This window comes from Triturus cristatus, chromosome 9 (assembly GCF_964204655.1).
Source record: "Triturus cristatus chromosome 9, aTriCri1.1, whole genome shotgun sequence".
Classification (NCBI taxonomy): domain Eukaryota; kingdom Metazoa; phylum Chordata; class Amphibia; order Caudata; family Salamandridae; genus Triturus; species Triturus cristatus.
Genome location: NC_140592.1, coordinates 521,461,693 through 521,479,715, shown reverse-complemented (window position 1 = coordinate 521,479,715; position 18,023 = coordinate 521,461,693). Strand labels below are relative to the sequence as shown.

Sequence of the window (18,023 nt, the reverse complement as noted above, 5' to 3'; positions counted from 1 at the left end):
CTTCCAACGCACAGGAGACTTTTCGACTGATCTCGGAAACTACTGAACTATCAAGGGCGACTTTCTCCCATCGCACTCTCCGCTGGTTGTTGGCAAGGAGAGCGTCGGCTGTCACTAACTCAGTTTGTGGGTTTCTATGGTCAGGGCAAAGCAGGAGTGACAAAACTAGGGGGTTGTGGTCACTCTCAGCGCGGTCAGTAACCATCATATCGCTTAGAGTAGGCCAGAACTCCACCTAATTAAAGCGTAGTCAATTCTGCTACAACGGCCGCGGCTATCAGAGAAAGTCACCTTGCCGTTTTTATCCGAAGACGTGCGTCCATTTGCAGCCCGAAAGCCACGTTCCATACATAAACTCGTCCACTGAACAACGGACTCAGTCCACCTCTTGATGGGTGGAAGGTCGAGAGTGGGGATGTTCAGGATGGTATCCACCTCCAGAGTAAGGGATTCCCAAGCGGGGTGCATTGGCTCAAAACAACAATTAAAGTCACCCACTATCACCACATTTAAACTTGGGTCGACAGTATCCAAAAACCCGTCCAATTGTGAAAAGGTGTTTGAACCACGCCCACCCGGTAAGCCCCTATTGTATATGTTAATAAGCAAAATTTTGGGGTCATTATTGTGTTGCAGGGAGACAATCAATATATCGGGGTTATCAATAGCCAATTCGGATAAGGTAAACCTAAGGGTTTGCCTGACCCATATGCAAAGTCCCCCCGAGGGACGACCCCTAGTACCACTGGAAGCCCCTTTATGAAAATTCACATACCCAGGCAAATAGATGGGATCCACAGCCCACGTTTCCTGAAAAGCAAGGATATCGTGGGAGGATGCCCAAACCAACCAATCTTCCGTAGAGATTTTGCTGCGGAGACCGGCGATGTTCCAAGAGACCAGGGTAAGGAGGGGGGAGCTGGAAGAATCGAGTGGTAACAAAGATGGTGGGGACCGAGGGGCTACTAAGTGGGAAACACTAATATCTGATGTCATGCTAACAATCGCTAAATCACAGTAAACAACGGACAAAGTTTGTGGGATGGCAATAGGCGCCACATCCACACAAGGTGTCCACTCAATTCTTTGAGTGTTACCAGATATAGAACTGGGGGGTGAGAGATTTTCATGACATACCAGAGCAAGAGGGTGAAGAGCCAAGTTACTAGCTGGGGCAGTGACGGGATCGTACACAGAATTCAAAGGCAAAGTACCCGGCCCCAAAAAAACCCTACTAGGCCCACCCCAACTGGCAAACCCAGGATGAGCAGAGTCAACAGAGTCCTTAAACACACTGCCCTGGGTGTGCCAGTTTGTGAGTGGTCAATCAACCCCATCCAGGTTGTTCAAGGGGGCGAAAGAGTTGAACAATGGGAGGTGGAAGTCTGGACCTGGGTGGCGAGAAGAACCCCTATTGACCCTATCCCAGCCAGAAGCCAGATCATCAGAGAAATCACACTGACCTAGGGGGAAAAAGTGCGACAAATCCAGAGTGATTATACCAGTATTGATCGTGGAGTTGGAGTAGGAACATATGTGGGACACTACCTTAGGATCCCGAAAATTAATAATCACACAATCGCCCTCCACACCTTTGGCCCCCTTGCCCAACCAACACACCCTACGGACAGTGAGAATTTCGGCACAGAGTCTGGCCGGAAGTGGTCTGTGACGATTTTGCCAATAGATTACTTTGTTCTTCAATTCATTATGGGATTCTGTTTTAACCTGCAAAAGCCTGGGGACACCCGCCATGATGACTGTATATGGTTTCGACTCTGGGGGGAGATTTATACAAGGAAATTTGTGAAAACGACTGCCTTCGTCGGTGTTTGGATGGCCGGTTGCAGAATTACTTAGATTGGGAGGAACATTACGGGGTGGGTCAACAGATGTGGCTATAGTAGATGGAATATGGGAAGGGTCCGCAACAAGTGCATTAGAAACAGGTAAGATGGAAGATGCACTAACCTGAGAGGTGGCACCCCTAGAAGCGACCCCGACATCGAGAGCAATATCGGGAGTTAATGATGTCGTGGGGACAGATTGAGATACCATGATCTTCTCCATTTGGGATGAATTAGACAACACCAAACTCTCTAACTTCTCAAGTGAGGTAGAAAGACGATTAACTCTTTCATAGAGGGGTAGAAAAAAAGATTTAAGTAGTTGCTCTAAGGGTTCAAGATGTCCGGGGAACAGAGGGGTGTGAGATGGAGTAAAACACCCATCATTGGACGTCTTGGACACTTTAGCACGTTTACCCCTGGGATGCACTCCACCACATTTCCTTTTCCTATTAGTTAGCAGTGGTTTGCCACCCCGAGATAAAGTCTCAGTACCAGGCTGCTTGTTGGTGGGCAGCGGGTGGGTAACACTAGTATTTGAGGACTGGCCACAAGGTTCAGAAGTACCGGCAATGACAGATGAACCATCCAGCGAACTCAGGGTTTGAGGGGCCACTGACCCGAGCTCGTTATTACCTGATTGGTCGATTAGTGTTTGAGGCGGCCTGGAATCAGGGGAAGTAACTTCCATAATATTCCCAAGAGACGACCTCTTGGAAGAAATTTCTAAGGACAGTCGTTTTTCTGTCAAAATAATTTCCTGCTCGAGGACCCTGGTTGCTCTCGTGATAAAATTATCGAGGGTCCCCGTAACACGGCCCATAGAACTATCCTGCGTGAATTTTCTACCAGACCTAAGAGATGACATTTTTTGGGACAAACAGCACACAAACCAAAAAATGGCCAGAAAAAGAAAACGAAGGAGAGAGCCTAGAGACAATTGGTAGGCAATGAAAAACAAATACCAACAACTGGTGCAATTGTCTAACAATCCACTAGTATAAGTGAATCTCACTTGCACAACTGTTCGTAAGGAGTATGGAGTAGGCAGTGTCGCCACCAGGGATATAGACCCGTCCCGTCCACCGCCGACCACGAACGGCCCGCTCTTTGCCCGGTCTTCGCCCCGGGCTGCGTCCCGCGCACGTACCGCTAGCGCGCTAGGCCTGGTTCGATTTTAAGGTGGGGGCGGAGTCAAGGGCGTGAGCGGGAAGAGGAGCCAGGTGAGCACAATCAAGGAGCGCAGTGCTCCGTGGTCCTCGCAGTCCCGTGGGTGTAGGGTTCTTCAGCCTGCCCCCGATCAGCAGCGTAGCGTCCAGGTAGGAGGGGGAGCACCCAAGAGTCGCACACACGATGAACACCAGCCGAGATTTAAAGGTTCAGGCCGGCAAGCGGCACCCGCGCAGCGGGGGCCGCGAGGTGCTGCGTGCAAAGATGAATCCAAGGCGGGAAGAGGAGCCAGGTGAGCACAATCAAGGAGCGCAGTGCTCCGTGGTCCTCGCAGTCCCGTGGGTGTAGGGTTCTGCAGCCTGCCCCCGATCAGCAGCGTAGCGTCCAGGTAGGAGGGGGAGCACCCAAGAGTCGAAATTGTACTCTTTTGTACTGCCAGGGGGATGGGGTAGGTTGGGCCAGCATTCCTACGTTTCTTTTTATCTGTTGTGAGATTGTAATATCTCACTTTTTATGAATGGGACGAGGACAATGGGACCAGGTGTAATATAGCTTACCGGTAAGTAATAGGGCATTGTTTGCAATAGTAACCTTGGTTTTTAAACCTGTGCTACTGGAACACATTTCAGTTGTGTATAGTAAATTACAGCCTCTGTATAAACACATACATACCATCGTACTGCCTAGTGCACAGCGTCTGCCACAGAATCTAGAGAAAAAGCCTGACAACATTGCAATAAGACACCACCGAGTTACTGAAAATGGGGCACAGTCCATGCATATTTCCCTTTCACACTCAATAACCTTCCCTCCCTTAAACAAAAAGAATCTTGGATTGCATTAAAAACAGCTACATCTGAGTGTATAACTCGGAGCATCCTGGTAAAATGATGCAGAAATACACCGGCTGTGGGCCCAATTCACAAACGTAATCTGAGACAAAATCCTAACTTTACGACTTTCCGTGTTCAATAAAGGCATTTAGGAGTAGTAAAGTTGGTATTCCTAACTTTACTACACCTAAATACCTTTTGTGAATACCGAAAGTCATAAAGTTAGGATTTTGTCTCAGATTAATTTTGTAAATCGGGCTGTTACCGACGCTTAGTTTCATGAACAGAACTGGCATATCGCATTTCACATCTTATACTACGCTTTACTAACAGTGTTTATTAAGTTTTACGTGAAAGCACATGTATACATTTTGTAATCCGAATGTTTAAATACGCCAAGCACGTTGTGCCATGTAAATCAATGCATTTTAATGAGATGGACATTGGCCCTCAAACTGATTTTGTGTAAGTAACTCTACTTCACCTAAGCCTTCATGCACTACACTAAACAAACTAGGAACTGAATGGATAAATAGATGGTTCTCAAAAGTATTAAATACCTGAAAATTACCGAGACATTTTCTTCGAAAACTGCTGTTGGTGCTGTTTGTCACAATACTGCACATAGAGTCGGAAACAACCGCGTGAGCAAGTTGCAGTTTCACTTGATTCTGTAAAGATGTAATAGACATGTAATAAACATCACTTATATCTATGAATACATATATAGACAAGGAAAATTCACTACTTTAGCGCTCAAGAGGATCAAAATGTCTGGTAGGAAAATTACAAAGAAATGTAAATGTATAAGGTCTCACTTAAAGTTGGATGTTCCAACCGTACGTCCTTAAGTACTTCAACGTTGTTTTAAAAAAAAAATCTCTCTCTCTCTCTCTCTCTCTCTCTCTCTATATATATATATATATATATATATATATATATATATATATATATATATTACCTACTGGCGGTCGCCAGTAGGTAGTTATAGTTAGGACCTATTTTCCTTAGGAAATCCGCAAAATTCTATTTGGAATAACGTTTGCGCTGATTGACGAATCTTCGCGAAATTTTCCAAACTTTTGGCCAGCTCCGGTCCGCTCCTATCCTGAAAATTTCACGTTGATTCGTCAAGCAGGGCCGAGAAAAGAGGGGGGTCCCAAAACGCGTTTTCCCCATGCATTTTCCCATAGTACCTGTTGACGCAGCTACAGCCCGAACTGCTGAACGGAATTACACCAAATTTGGCAAAGAGGTAGTCCTCAGTTCAGACTCGTGCCTTTTGCTTAAATGGTGTAAATCCGTTCAGTAGTTCCTGAGAAAATTAGAGTTAAAAAGATAGAAATATCTGGGCGGAGCCTAACCACACATCTCATCGTGAGATCTGATTGCCTGTCAGTACTTCATCCAAGAAGTGTTGGCAGCCATCTTGGGACCAATATACATGATAGCACCTCATTAAAAAGCATTGCAGTTAATAGAAGGTTTTAAGACTTTAGTTACATTATAAATCATTTGTTGATGGTACCATACTCATTTTAGGAATTGTGGTGTGTTCCAAGGTGATTTTACCATGTGAAAAAGCCTTCTGCTGTGATATCATGAATCATGTTTGAGAGAAAACTATTTTCTCATGCTTTTGCAAAAGAGGTTTGGAAGGTAACCTATAAGCTAAACTGAGAGCATATTTTCTGTAAATTTACATTATCTTTCTCAGTCATGTTAGAATGAAGTCTGACATTCTCAGTAAAACATGTACATCCAACAAGGGCAGAGACTGTCAGTTGATTCCTTTGTGTTCTACTGCAGCTTCCCAGAGTGTTCTAAAGAACAACTAGAGCACTAATAGTCCTACTTTTGACAAACGTATTGCACACCTGAAGCCATCTTGATTGGAATAAAGTGGTAACTCTTAAAACATTTAATTTAAAAAGGAACAAAATGAGGGGGTTCATTTTGCCATAGAAAGTATGATTAGTGCTGCAGAAAGAAAAATGAGGGCACATTTTGAGTGACTTCTCAAATCCTCTACTATTTCATTAAAGAATTCTGACATGCAGACTGAAACATGCACTTTCAATACCAGCAGCAGACTTCCCTGGTGAGCAGTAGCTTTACTATAGTGATCTAGTAAGCAACTAGAGTGCTAACATTCTGAATTTATGGCAAATGTGTGACACATCTGAATGCCTTCTTCATGGAATCAAAGTAAAAAACTGAAAGTATTTCCTACTGAGGAGACTGTAGTAAATGAGGAAATTAGGAAACTTCATAACAAATAAGTCTCCCAAAATGGCCACCATAGACAAAAGAGCCCAAATGTAGCCCAAATATCACCCAGATGTAGCCCAAGTATAGCCCAATGACAGAATGTCCCAGAGTGTTCTAACAAACAACTAGAGCGCTAACAGTCTTACTTATGACAAACGTATGGCACACCTGAAGCCATCTTGATTGGAATAAAGTGGTAACACTTAAAACATTTAATTTACAAAGGAACAAAATGAGGGGGTTCATTTTGCCATAGAAATTATGATTAGTGCTGCAGAAAGAAAAATTAGGGCACATTTTGTCTTCTCAAATCCTCTTCTAATTCATAAAAAAATTCTGACATGCAGACTGAAACATGCACTTTGAATACCAGCAGCAGACTTCCCTGGTGAGCAGTAGCTTTACTACAGTGATCTAATGAGCAACTAGAGTGCTATCATTTAGAATTTATGGCAAATGTGTAACACATCTGAATGCCTTCTTGATGGAACCAAAATAAAAAACTGAAAGTATTTCCTACTGAGGAGTATGCAGTAAATGAGGAGATTAGGAAACTTCATAACAAATAAATATCCCAAGATGGCCACCAGAGACAAAAGAGCCCAAATGTAGCCCAAATATCACCCAGATGTAGCCCAAGTATACCCCAATGACAAAATGTCCCAGAGTGTTCTTAAGAACAACTAGAGCGCTTACTGTCTTACTTATGACAAAAGTATGGCACACCTGAAGCCATCTTGAGTGGAATAAACTGGTAACACTTAAAACATTTAATTTAAAAAGGAACACAATGAGGGGGTTCATTTTGCCATAGAAATTATGATTAGTGCTGAAGAAAGAAAAATTAGGGCACATTTTGAGTGACTTCTCAAATCCTCTTCTATTTCATTAAAAAATTCTGATATGCAGACTGAAACATGCACTTTTAATACCAGCAGCAGAATTCTGTGGTGAGCAGTAGCTTAACTACAGTGATCTAATGAGCAACTAGAGTGCTAACATTCAGAATTTATGGCAAATGTGTGACATATCTGAATACCTTCTTGATGGAATCAAAGTAAAAAACTGAAAGCATTTCCTACTGAGGAGACTGCAGTAAATGAGGAAATTAGGAAACTTCATAACAAATAAATCTCCCAAGATGGCCAACAGAGACAAAAGAGCCCAAATGCAGCACAAATATCACCCAGATGTAGCCCACATGTAGCCCAATGACAGAAGTGTGCAAAACACTTATTTTTTGTGTATTTGCAGTTATATAAAGTGCAGACTTGTCAGGTATTGGAGTGCTTTACATGAGCATTGGTTACATCACACAAGATCAAATTCATTTTGGTTGTAGACATGGGGAGATTAAGTGATTTGACCAGAATCACAGAATGTTGAGCTGAAGCAGAAACTCCAACCTGGTTCCCCAGTTGCAAAGTCTGCAGCTCTGGAAGTAACACCACATCCTCTCCCCTAGGTGCAACATTTAATCAAGTGGTCAACTGGATAAAAAAACATAAAGATTACAAATAATTTAAAAGTTCTTTGTCGCTATTTGAAAACTCTGAAAATATGTCCTCATTTTAGTTTTTTAGAGCACTAACCATAATCTTGATGCAAATAAGACCCTCTCATATATGTAATTTCTAAAGGAAATGCTCTAGGTATTACAGTTTTGATTACATCAAGATAACGTCAGGCGTTCCACACTTTTGTAATAAATATAGAATGTTAGCAATCTAGTTGTTCATTGGGATACTGTTGAGAGGCAGAGGCCAGGGGCACGGACTCTGAAAATTGAAGGCAGGTAGGAGAGTGCAGAGGCAACAATTTGACCACACTGGGCAGGCAGGAAGGGCAGTGGCAGCACAACAGACTATGGGGGGCAGTGGAAAGGGGGGCAGGGGCAACAAACCAACAATACAGGACTGGCAAGAGAGGCTGTTGCAATATAATAGACTATTGTGGGCAGAAGGAAGAGGCAGTGGCAGTACAACCATACATGCCAACAGACCCGTTTCAGCCAGGAAATGTCCAATGTTTTTAAGCTCAAATGGGCTTTATTTGATCTGTCTCCTGTCTACAATCTCCTCTTTTTCAATGTAACTCAAAGGGGGAAACCAATACCCCAGTTTTTTTTCAAAATCTCCCTCTTACCAAGTTCAAAATGTTCGCAAGTATGGTACATTGGATCATGGTAGGCAGGAGGAATTGGGGTAGGGACATGGACTCGGATAACAGAGGACAGGAGGGACATGGAGAGGTGCACCAAACTGACCCTACAGGGCAGGCATCAGGGTTTGCAGCAGCAGAATACACTACACAGGGCATGCGGGATGGGAGTGCAGCACAACAATCCATAGAGAGCAATAGGGAGGGGACAGTACCATGCACATGGAGAACAGAGAACAGAGGGGAAAGAGGCAATGGTAGCTAGCTGACCATAATGGACAGACAGGAGAGAAAGCTGCAGCATAACAGACCATAAAGGGCAGGAGGGACGGATCAGGGGCATTACAATGGAACAGACAAGCCAGGAGGGAGGGAATAGGGGTCTGCACATGGAAACAGAGGGCTGGGGGCAAGGGGGCAGGGCAGGAGCAGCAAGATGACCATGGAGGTCAGGCAGGATGGGCACTAGAAACAAGACACACCATGGAGAGCAACAATGAGACTATGATGGCATACACACAGACCATGGAGGGAAGGTGGGAGGGGGTCATGGGTAGCTAGCTGACCACACAGGGAAGGTGGGAGGGGCCATGGCAGTACAGAAGACCATGCATGGCAAGCGGGAGGGTTAGTGGCAGCACAATGGCTATGATGGGCAAGAAGGAGGGTGCAGGGGCATGCACAAAGGACCATGGAGGATAGAAGGGAGGGTCAGGACCTGGGCACAGACAAGAGAGTTCAGTGGAAGGGGCCTAACAACAGACCGCGCGGGGCAGGCAGGAGGAGCAGTTGCAGCACAACAGACCAGGGAGGGCAGAAGGGTGTGGCAGCAAAATGGACCATGGAGGACAGGAGGAAGGGGATAGGGGCATGGCATGTGGACAGGCAGGGTGGAGGTGGCAGGGACAGGTTACAGTCATCTGACAATGCTAGGCAGGTGGGAGGGGAGTGGCAGCTCAACCGAACACTCAGAGTAGATAGGAGTGGCAGGTCCATGGAACATGGTGGGCAAAAATGATGGAGCAGGGGCATGCACAAAGACATTGGATGGCAGGGGGAAGGACAATAGGGGCAGCAAGCTAAGCACAGAGGCTAAGCAGGAGGTAAATGATGGGCCATAGAATTGGGCAATGGAGGGCAGGAGGAGTGGACTGGTACATCATGCTAAATGGAGGGCAGTGGCAGCACATCACACCATGCATGGCAGGAGGGAGGAGGCTAGTCCATGGATTCAGACAACAGAGGATAGGGAGGAGGTGGATGGGGCAGCAAGCTAACTGTTCAGAGAAGGTGGGTATTAGGAACTTTATTGTTTTTAAAATGTGTGTCTGTGCGAACTACTTAAAATATGAACAAGTATGCAGCATAATCTCACTTTTATTCAGGAAGAAGAGGACATTTGTGACTGTCACTCCGGGCTTACTTGGCAGAAACACCCCCTGACCCTCCACCCCCCATCGCAAAATGTAATGCCTGTGAAAAGGGTAGGTGGACGCAGTGTTATATAGAACATAGTCCGGAGAGCACGATTGAAAATGAAAACTAGATATAGTGTATGATATAAACTATGCACCAAAAAATGTGATATAAGATGAACCGGGGCGTGAAATATAATATGCAATACATTGTGCACAATGACAGATTCATTGGAGAGCACGAGATAGCACAGGCACTAGCGCGTGCTATGCGATATGCGCCTTGGAGTGTAATATGCACAGGGCAGTGTTGTGTAACCTAACTAGTCTCTAAAGTTGTAATATAAAATATGTGCTGGGGAGTGTAACGTTACATATGCACTGTGACAAAGATATGGATCCCAGATTGTAATATGTATGGCAAGGCGCTGTGCGTTATAACATAGGCATCGAGGAAGGCATGTTAGATGGGGCAATATAACCCGTGCGAAGGCAAGTGTGGCATTACATATTCACAGGGTGGTGTTACAGTGCACATGGGCTAGAGAGTGTCATAGCATACGCACCAGCTGGTGGAATACAACACAGAGGTGTGTGGCACTCGGCGGGCACTGGTGGGTGTAACACAGCATTGGGCTCTGCCAGGAGCACGCTGTGATGCTCAAGTGAGGTTCGTCTCCTTTCCAGAGAGTAAAATAAAAAGTATTACACATCCGGCGGTGGATGTGTGTTTTATTAACCGTGAGGGGGGTTTCTTGCATAGTTTGGTCGAATTTTTGTCGAATCCCCTTTGAATGGCTTGGTGTGCGTGTGTATTAAATGTGCCCGTCAATAGCTACCCATGTTTGTATAAATAAACAACAAGGTTGTCTACTTGGAGAGTACCCACCGGCGGGGGCGCCAGGATTAGGCACGGTAGGGTGTCAGACACGTCAGAGCTTCACTAGCGGTGTAAATACATTCCACGTGGATTCATTGTATGCATAGTTGCCTTTTAATGAATATCACGCAAATCGTCATGGTGATAGGTACATACGGTTTGTCCAGCATGTCCTAGGTGTTTCTATAAATATATATATTTTTTAAATAATAAAAAACAAAGGCCGGCCCCGGGGGATGGGGTCCCCGGGGCCATAAGTGGCCTGAAGAGAGGGGCAACGCAGCCCCCCTCCAAAAGATTTTTTTTTTTAAAAAGGCCATGACCTGGGGGTTGGGGTCCCCGGAGCCGATTAAGGCATTCGGAGGGCCAAATTAATTTTTTTCAACAAAAAAAATTAGGGTGCAGGCCCTGGGGGATGGGGTCCCCAGGGCCAATAAATTAGAAAAAGAAGGGGGGCCACATAGCCCTCCTTCTTAAAAAAATAAAATAAAAAAAAGACCGGCATGGCGCCGAAGGCCACGCCCCCTCCTTGCAGCACTCTGCAAACGCGCCCCCAGGCCAGTTGTAAGTTGGGGAATTAATTCCCCTTTAATACTGAGGGTCCCTGAGGGCCAACTAGCCCAACAGGTATCTCCAGTATGCGCCAGGGAGCTGCTTTGCAGACAGGTGTTCTGAGGCCACGCCCCTTTTTACACCTCTATGCAACGCAGCTCTGTGGCACTTACTGGAGGTACCTAGTGGGCTAGTTTGACCCTAGGGACCCTTAGGATTCAAGGGGAATTAATCTCTCAACTTAGAACGGCCACAGGGCGCGTTTACACAGTGGTGAAGGGAGGGGACGGGGCCTGTGGTGACATGTGCAAACACGCTCTGTGGCGCGTTTTAAGTTGGGGAAATAATTCCCTTTCAATCCTGAGGGACCCTGGGGGCCAACTAGCCCACCAGGTGCTTCCAGTAAGCGCCACTGCTCTGCGTTGCAGAGAGGTGGTGCAGGCCGTGCCCCTTTTTACACCTCTCTGCAATGGCGCTTACTGGACGTACCTAGTGGGCTATTTTGCCCCCAGGGACCCTCAGGATTCAAGGGGACTTAATCTCCCAACTTAAAAAACAGCCACAGGGCGTGTTTACACAGTGGGGAATGGAGGGGACGGGGCCTGAGGTGACATGTGCAAACACGCCCTATGGCGCGTTTTAAGTTGGGGAAATAATTCCCCTTCAATCCTGAGGGCCCCTGGGGGCTAACTAGCCCACCAGGTGCTTCCAGTAAGCACCACTGAGCTGCGTTGCAGAGACGTGGTCCAGGCCGTGCCCCTTTTTACATCTCTCTGCAACGCAGCTCTGTGGCGCTTACTGGAGGTACCTAGTGGTCTAATTGGACCCTAGGGACCCTCAGGATTCAAATGAACTTAATCTCCCAACTAAAAACGGCCACAGCGTGTGTTTACACAGTGGTGAAGGGAGGGGACGGGGCCTGAGGTGACGTGTGCAAACACGCCCTGTGGCACGTTTTAAGAGGTAGTTTTAATCTCCTGCCCTATTATATACTAGGGGCTTACAGAGCAGGTCATGCTAATCACAGGGGGACCCCAACGCATAGTGTTCCCTAGTGTATGTAAGTGTTTTCACTGTATTCTGAGTGTCTTTTAACATAGCACTGGCTCTAGGACTGGTTAGTCAGGCTCAGTTACCACCAGTATCCGTCTGAAACAGTTGAGGGTACAGGATGATTTTGCAACAAGGCTTCTTTCTGCTCTTCTGTTTGTTCTTTCTGCACGTTATCCTTCTTCCTGCACTTTTCTTTGTCTTTGAGGACTTCTGTTGCTTCTTTCTGCACTTCTTTTTTTTCTTTCTGTGCATTTTTTCTTCTTTCTCCACATGTCCTATCTCTGTAGGCATACTTAGAAATTAGCATTTAAAAAACCTTTGACATTCACTGAAAAAACCATAGGTTTCAGGCACGTTATAGTTAGGAATTAGCATTTAAAAAACCTTAGAAATTCACTGAAAAAACCATAGGTTTCAGGGGCGTTATAGTTAGCTGGACTTTTTATTTGTACAAAACCATTGAAATTCCCCTGTTATAGTTAGTTCAGCTAACTATAACTCGCGCGCCCGCAATGCACTGCTGATGACGTCACATATTACATCACTCATGACATGGTCCGTGACATCACTCATGACATCACTGATGACATCTCAAATGACATCACTGATGACATCACTGATGACATCATCCTTGTGATAGAGTGGCAGACCTCCCCTCCCCCTAATATAACCTTTGATACACACATTCAAAAATAGAAACTAAAATTTTCAAAACAATGGACATACCAATACCAGTTACAACAACCTATTCAGTAATTCTAAGATCCACATACAACAGTCCTATACAGTCACTCATACATGTACTCACTCATCATATGTTTTCATACACCTATACATCCTGTTACACAATGCCACTCATCCATAGAGTTACTCACACACATAGTCACTCATGCTAATAAAGAATCAAACATCCATTTACTTGCATATACAGTTATACACACACCATCACACTTGCTTCTACAGAAACTTACACATACTTAGTCTTTTAAACAATCACTTATAGAAACACATACTTATTCATACAGGAACTCTTTCAATCTCTCACTCTCACATATACTCACTTATATACACCAATAGTCACATATACTAGTTTAAAACATATGTAGTTACTCATAAAGACACTATTGAGACAGTCATTCACTCACTAACACACCCATGCACACACTCATCCACCCATACAGTCCTGCACACATGCTGTCTTCAACACATACAAACAGTGAGTCACTCATTCATGCACCTATGCACTACGTAATACCCCCCACCGAACCATAGAGACAGCCAGACTGATACTCAAAAAACCAACTAGTAACCTATATAGACACTCATGTAGCTACTCACCAACCCATGCAGCCACTTATACACAAAGTGAGAGACTGATACAGATATTTACATATTTAAACATTACTCACTAAGCCATGTATTCACTAAGATACACTTAATTTTTCAGTTATACAATCAATTTTTCAAAAACAAATCATCCATTTAGACACTTATATACCCATTTCATTCATTCAATTCTTTATTTCGGTTAAGAATAACCATAAAAGAGTACAGTACAATGTTTAAAGCAATCATTATAACAAGATATAGCATTTGTAATAGGTGCAAATAATTCATACATAGATACAATATATAAAAACTTTAAATGAATTTAAGCACAATATAAATTTATCAACCCTATAAAGGAAAAATAAAAAGTTAAAAACCCAGAGGTAAGTGGCAATACCATTACATTTTTTGACCATTTCTTTTCCTAATTATCGCCACAGCAAATAAGAAGCGGCTTAGGCTGAATACTATACTCTGTGACGTATCGCCCTTATACACTCTTTCCCCATCTTGGGTACGCCGAAGACCCAAAATTAAACAGATGGGTTTAATCCACTTTGTCCTTGCCTGCATATATGCAGGACATATGAATAAGACGTGAGCCTCATCCTCTTTAACGTCCATGTCACACAGTTCACATAGATCGGATTTGTTATTATTGCACGCCCACATTGATATTCTAGATTTTAATTGTAAAATGCCATAGCGATATTTTACGAGTATAGATCCTCCTCTCCGGACTCGTCTTATATTCAATTTAGACGCTTTCTCACACCAAGCCAAGATTGTGCGGGGAGGTGAGGTGGACCGCCAAACCATGGTTCTGAGGGTGTATCTACCCTGGAACAAATCGACTGACTAACCCCGGCAATAAATACTCTACCAATTGTCGGTGGAGTGCCTTATGCAGCCTCGATTGCCAATTGCAGTTTGTCTCCCCAAATACTTTCTTCTGCAACTCTTAGTGGGGATATGGGGGAAGGCGGGACACAAATACTTTCTTCTGCAACTCTTAGTGGGGATATGGGGAAAGGCGGGACACAACCTATAGTTCCTATTCCATATATTCCGGACCCCGATACTTCCCTATCTCTAGCTCCACTAATGAATGTTAAAATCATCTCATGGAATATCGCCGGCCTGAAAGCCAAACTCACATTGCCGGATTGGAGTAATTTTATTGCTACTTTTGATATCTGCATATTCCAAGAGACTTGGAGCCTAACACCTTTGTACAAATCTGGCTACACCTGCCATTGTGTTCCCGCCCGATCCACTGGCCGTGGCCGCCCCTCTGGAGGCCTCATAATATGGATTAATGTTGCCCTTTCCTGTAGAGTCCGTGAAGTACAAAGTCCATCACCGGACATGATGCATTTAACTCTGAGTGGGCCGAAAGGGGGGTTCTCCATTGAGCTTTTTAACATTTATGTCAGAGGTACCCAAGGAGGTTCAAAGTCACCTATTGTCACCACTTTGGAAGAAGAGCTTTCCTCTTGTCCATCTAATTCACATATCCTGGTTGCAGGGGACTTGAATTGTACCTTTGAGCCCCTTGCCCCTGAAGACATCTTAGAGGTTGATGAGGAAGATGCCATGTGGGGGATACCCTCCCTGACTGTTCCCCCAGTGAAGAGATGGACACCGGTGATAATCCAGTTAAACGCCTTGGTCCTGGAATTTGGGCTGAGAGCTGCCAACGGTCGGCTTCCTTCCGATCTTCAAGCAGCCTTTACTTTTAATAGAGTTTCCAGCCCATCCCGAATCGATTATATCCTAATCGATCGTAAACTCTGGCGTTTTGCAGTGGACCTGGTCATAGTTCCAACTATTGACAGTGACCATAACCCCCTGTGCTTAACACTAAAGAACCCGTGGCCACCAGATCAATCAATTCTTGATCCCTGCCCTATACTGCCCACCAAAGATATTATTCCATCGAACTGCAAAAGATTTCTTAAATCGCCTAAAATCGCCATAGATGAACAAAAACTCGCTTCTATAAAAGAAATATTGCTATCTAAAACTGCAGAACTCAGGGAAGCTTGTGAGGAATCTGACCAGAGTTTAAGGGCCACATCTATACATGCAGCTACAACCGAGTTGATCGGGGCACTCTTCATATCCTCTTCCATCAATAAAACTAATAAACATAAATCACCTGGCTCTTGGTTCAATTCCGAGTGCAGATCAAGCAGGACGGAGCTTGTAACTGCCATTAAAACTAAGGATTGTTTCCTTATCAAATACGCCAGGTTTGGTTACAAAAAGGCTGTCATTAAAGCAAAGTCTGCCTGGGAGGAATCTCATTGGCAGGCATTAACAACTGCTAGTCTAGCCAGGGATGGAACCACATTTTGGAATTTGTGTAGATATTCAAGAGGCTCTGACCCTGATGCAATCTCCAACCATATCACCAATCAAGAATGGTTTGCTCACTTCTCAAATCTCTACTCGGGCGAAGATAATCAAAATCTGAGCACATCTCCCTTTACTGCCCCAATAGATTCCGTTTTGGCCAATTACGATCCGTTCACAGAGGCGGAAGTCGTGACTGCCATTAATAGACTGGTTCCAGCTAAAGCTCCAGGCCCTGATGGCCTGCCTGGTGATCTGTTCCGCTCCGATCCTAAATCTTGGGCTGTGTATTTTACCATCTTACTTAATGCTCTCCTCAAGGGGTCACCAATCCCTGAGTCATGGAAAGGAGCGGAGGTAGTACCAATATATAAGAAGGGTTCCAGAGAGGACCCTGCCAACTACCGACCAATAAGCCTCATTGATGTTGGCCAAAAGGTGGCTGGCAGGGTCCTGTTGGAGCGCATTCTGTCTTGGGTCACTGAGCATAGTGTCTTGTCGCACTTCCAGGCTGGGTTCAGGCCGAATACGAGCACGATTGACCAGGTCTTCAGGCTGCTTCTGTTATATTGAAAGGTTGTCTCGATTGGCAGGGGCAGCCTCCATTTGGCCTTTATTGATCTGAAGTCCGCCTTTGACCTGGTCCCTCGTGACCGCCTTTGGTCTGTTCTTCAGGAAATGGGTCTTCCGCCTCCTCTTCTTGATATTCTGTTCCGGCTACATGAGGGTAACTTCGCAAGGGTGCGGTGGGGAACCCAGACACAGAAAACTGAAAAGATTCCAGTCAACAGAGGTGTCCGCCAGGGTTGCGTATTGGCGCCTACCCTCTTCTCTTTGTTCGTGAATGGAGTGGTGAAATTTTTGCAAGATGTACCAGCTGACGCCACCGCCCTGGCGGGTGTAAAAGTCCCCACCCTCCTCTTTGCGGACGACACCCTCCTGATCTCTAAGACACCAGCAGGGCTACAGAAGCTCCTAGATAGGTTTCATCTGTTCTGTTCATTGAGAGGTTTAGCTATTAATACATCAAAAACTAAGCTCCTCTCCTTCAAATCACATAAATCACCCAGAGTATCCATTATGTCTGACAGAACCCCTCTAGAATATGTCAAATTATTTGACTATCTAGGAATCAGAATTTCCGACACTTTAAGCTGGAGACCCCATATCACTAAGATGCTGCTAAATTACAAACGAGCCACGGGAGTGATTGCAAAAGAACACCGCTCCTCGAGGAGCAAGCCAATCACTCCCGCATTAATGATTTATCAGGCTAAAGCAGTCGGCTCGGCCCTATATGGAGCCGAATTATGGGGTTTTGACAATCTTGAAGATATCATTTTGTCCGAGAACAATTTTTTGAGAGACCTAGTCTTAATGCCCAGGGGTACCCCTCTGAAACCACTCTTCAGTGACTTGGGTAGGCGTTTGATTAAAGATATTCCAAGGCTACGTCCTTTGTTATTTTGGGCCCGCCTATGGCGCACCCCGGAGCTAGAAAAATACACTGAGGGCCTGAGAGAAATCATGAACACTGCAGGCTCCCACAAAATAAGCTGGCTCCGTAACATCAAAAAATCCCTTAAGCAGCTTGGTTTAAACGACGCCTGGGAGCATGGAGCTCCCGTGAGTAAGGCGGATCTCAAAAGAGCATATTGGGCCTGGATTGACAATCAGGACCTCAGCAATCCCAACGCAGGCAGGTTAACTGAAGCTTTTTACATGCATAAACAGCTTATTAGCTTCGAGCCTTATCTAGAGTTCATACAAAAACCAAGGGACAGATCACTGTATCTTCAATTCAGACTCGAGACTCTTCCAACTCGAGAGTTTACCAGCAAATGGAAGCCTCCCTACCAGACACCGGATACCTGTTTGACTTGTGTAGAGAAGGTCGAAAGCATAGCCCATATTATGTTCGAATGCCCAGCGTACAGAAACCCGAGAAGAAGATGGTTAGGCCCTGCCTGCCGCCTCCTGGGCATCTCAAACTATCGTGTTGCTTTACGCATCCTCCGATCTGATACAAGCTTGGTGCTAGTTTGTGCTGTGGCCAAATTCTTGGGCTGGTCTTGGATCATTAGAAGCAAACTCACTAGCCCTAGTAGATGATTTTGTACATAGTACTTTTTTAATCTCTTTTTAACTCTTTTTA

At 44.9% G+C, this 18,023-nt stretch overlaps 1 protein-coding gene across 1 annotated transcript in view; it reads right to left on the bottom strand.

Annotated features, from left to right (window-relative positions):
* TOP6BL (TOP6B like initiator of meiotic double strand breaks) overlaps positions 1 to 18,023 on the bottom strand; it is a 2,412,394-nt gene that overhangs the window by 615,248 nt on the left and 1,779,123 nt on the right. The window contains exon 12 of the mRNA XM_085627714.1: positions 4,411 to 4,521. Coding sequence (XP_085483840.1) covers positions 4,411 to 4,521 — 111 coding nt within the window. The remainder of the gene's footprint in view (positions 1 to 4,410; positions 4,522 to 18,023) is intronic.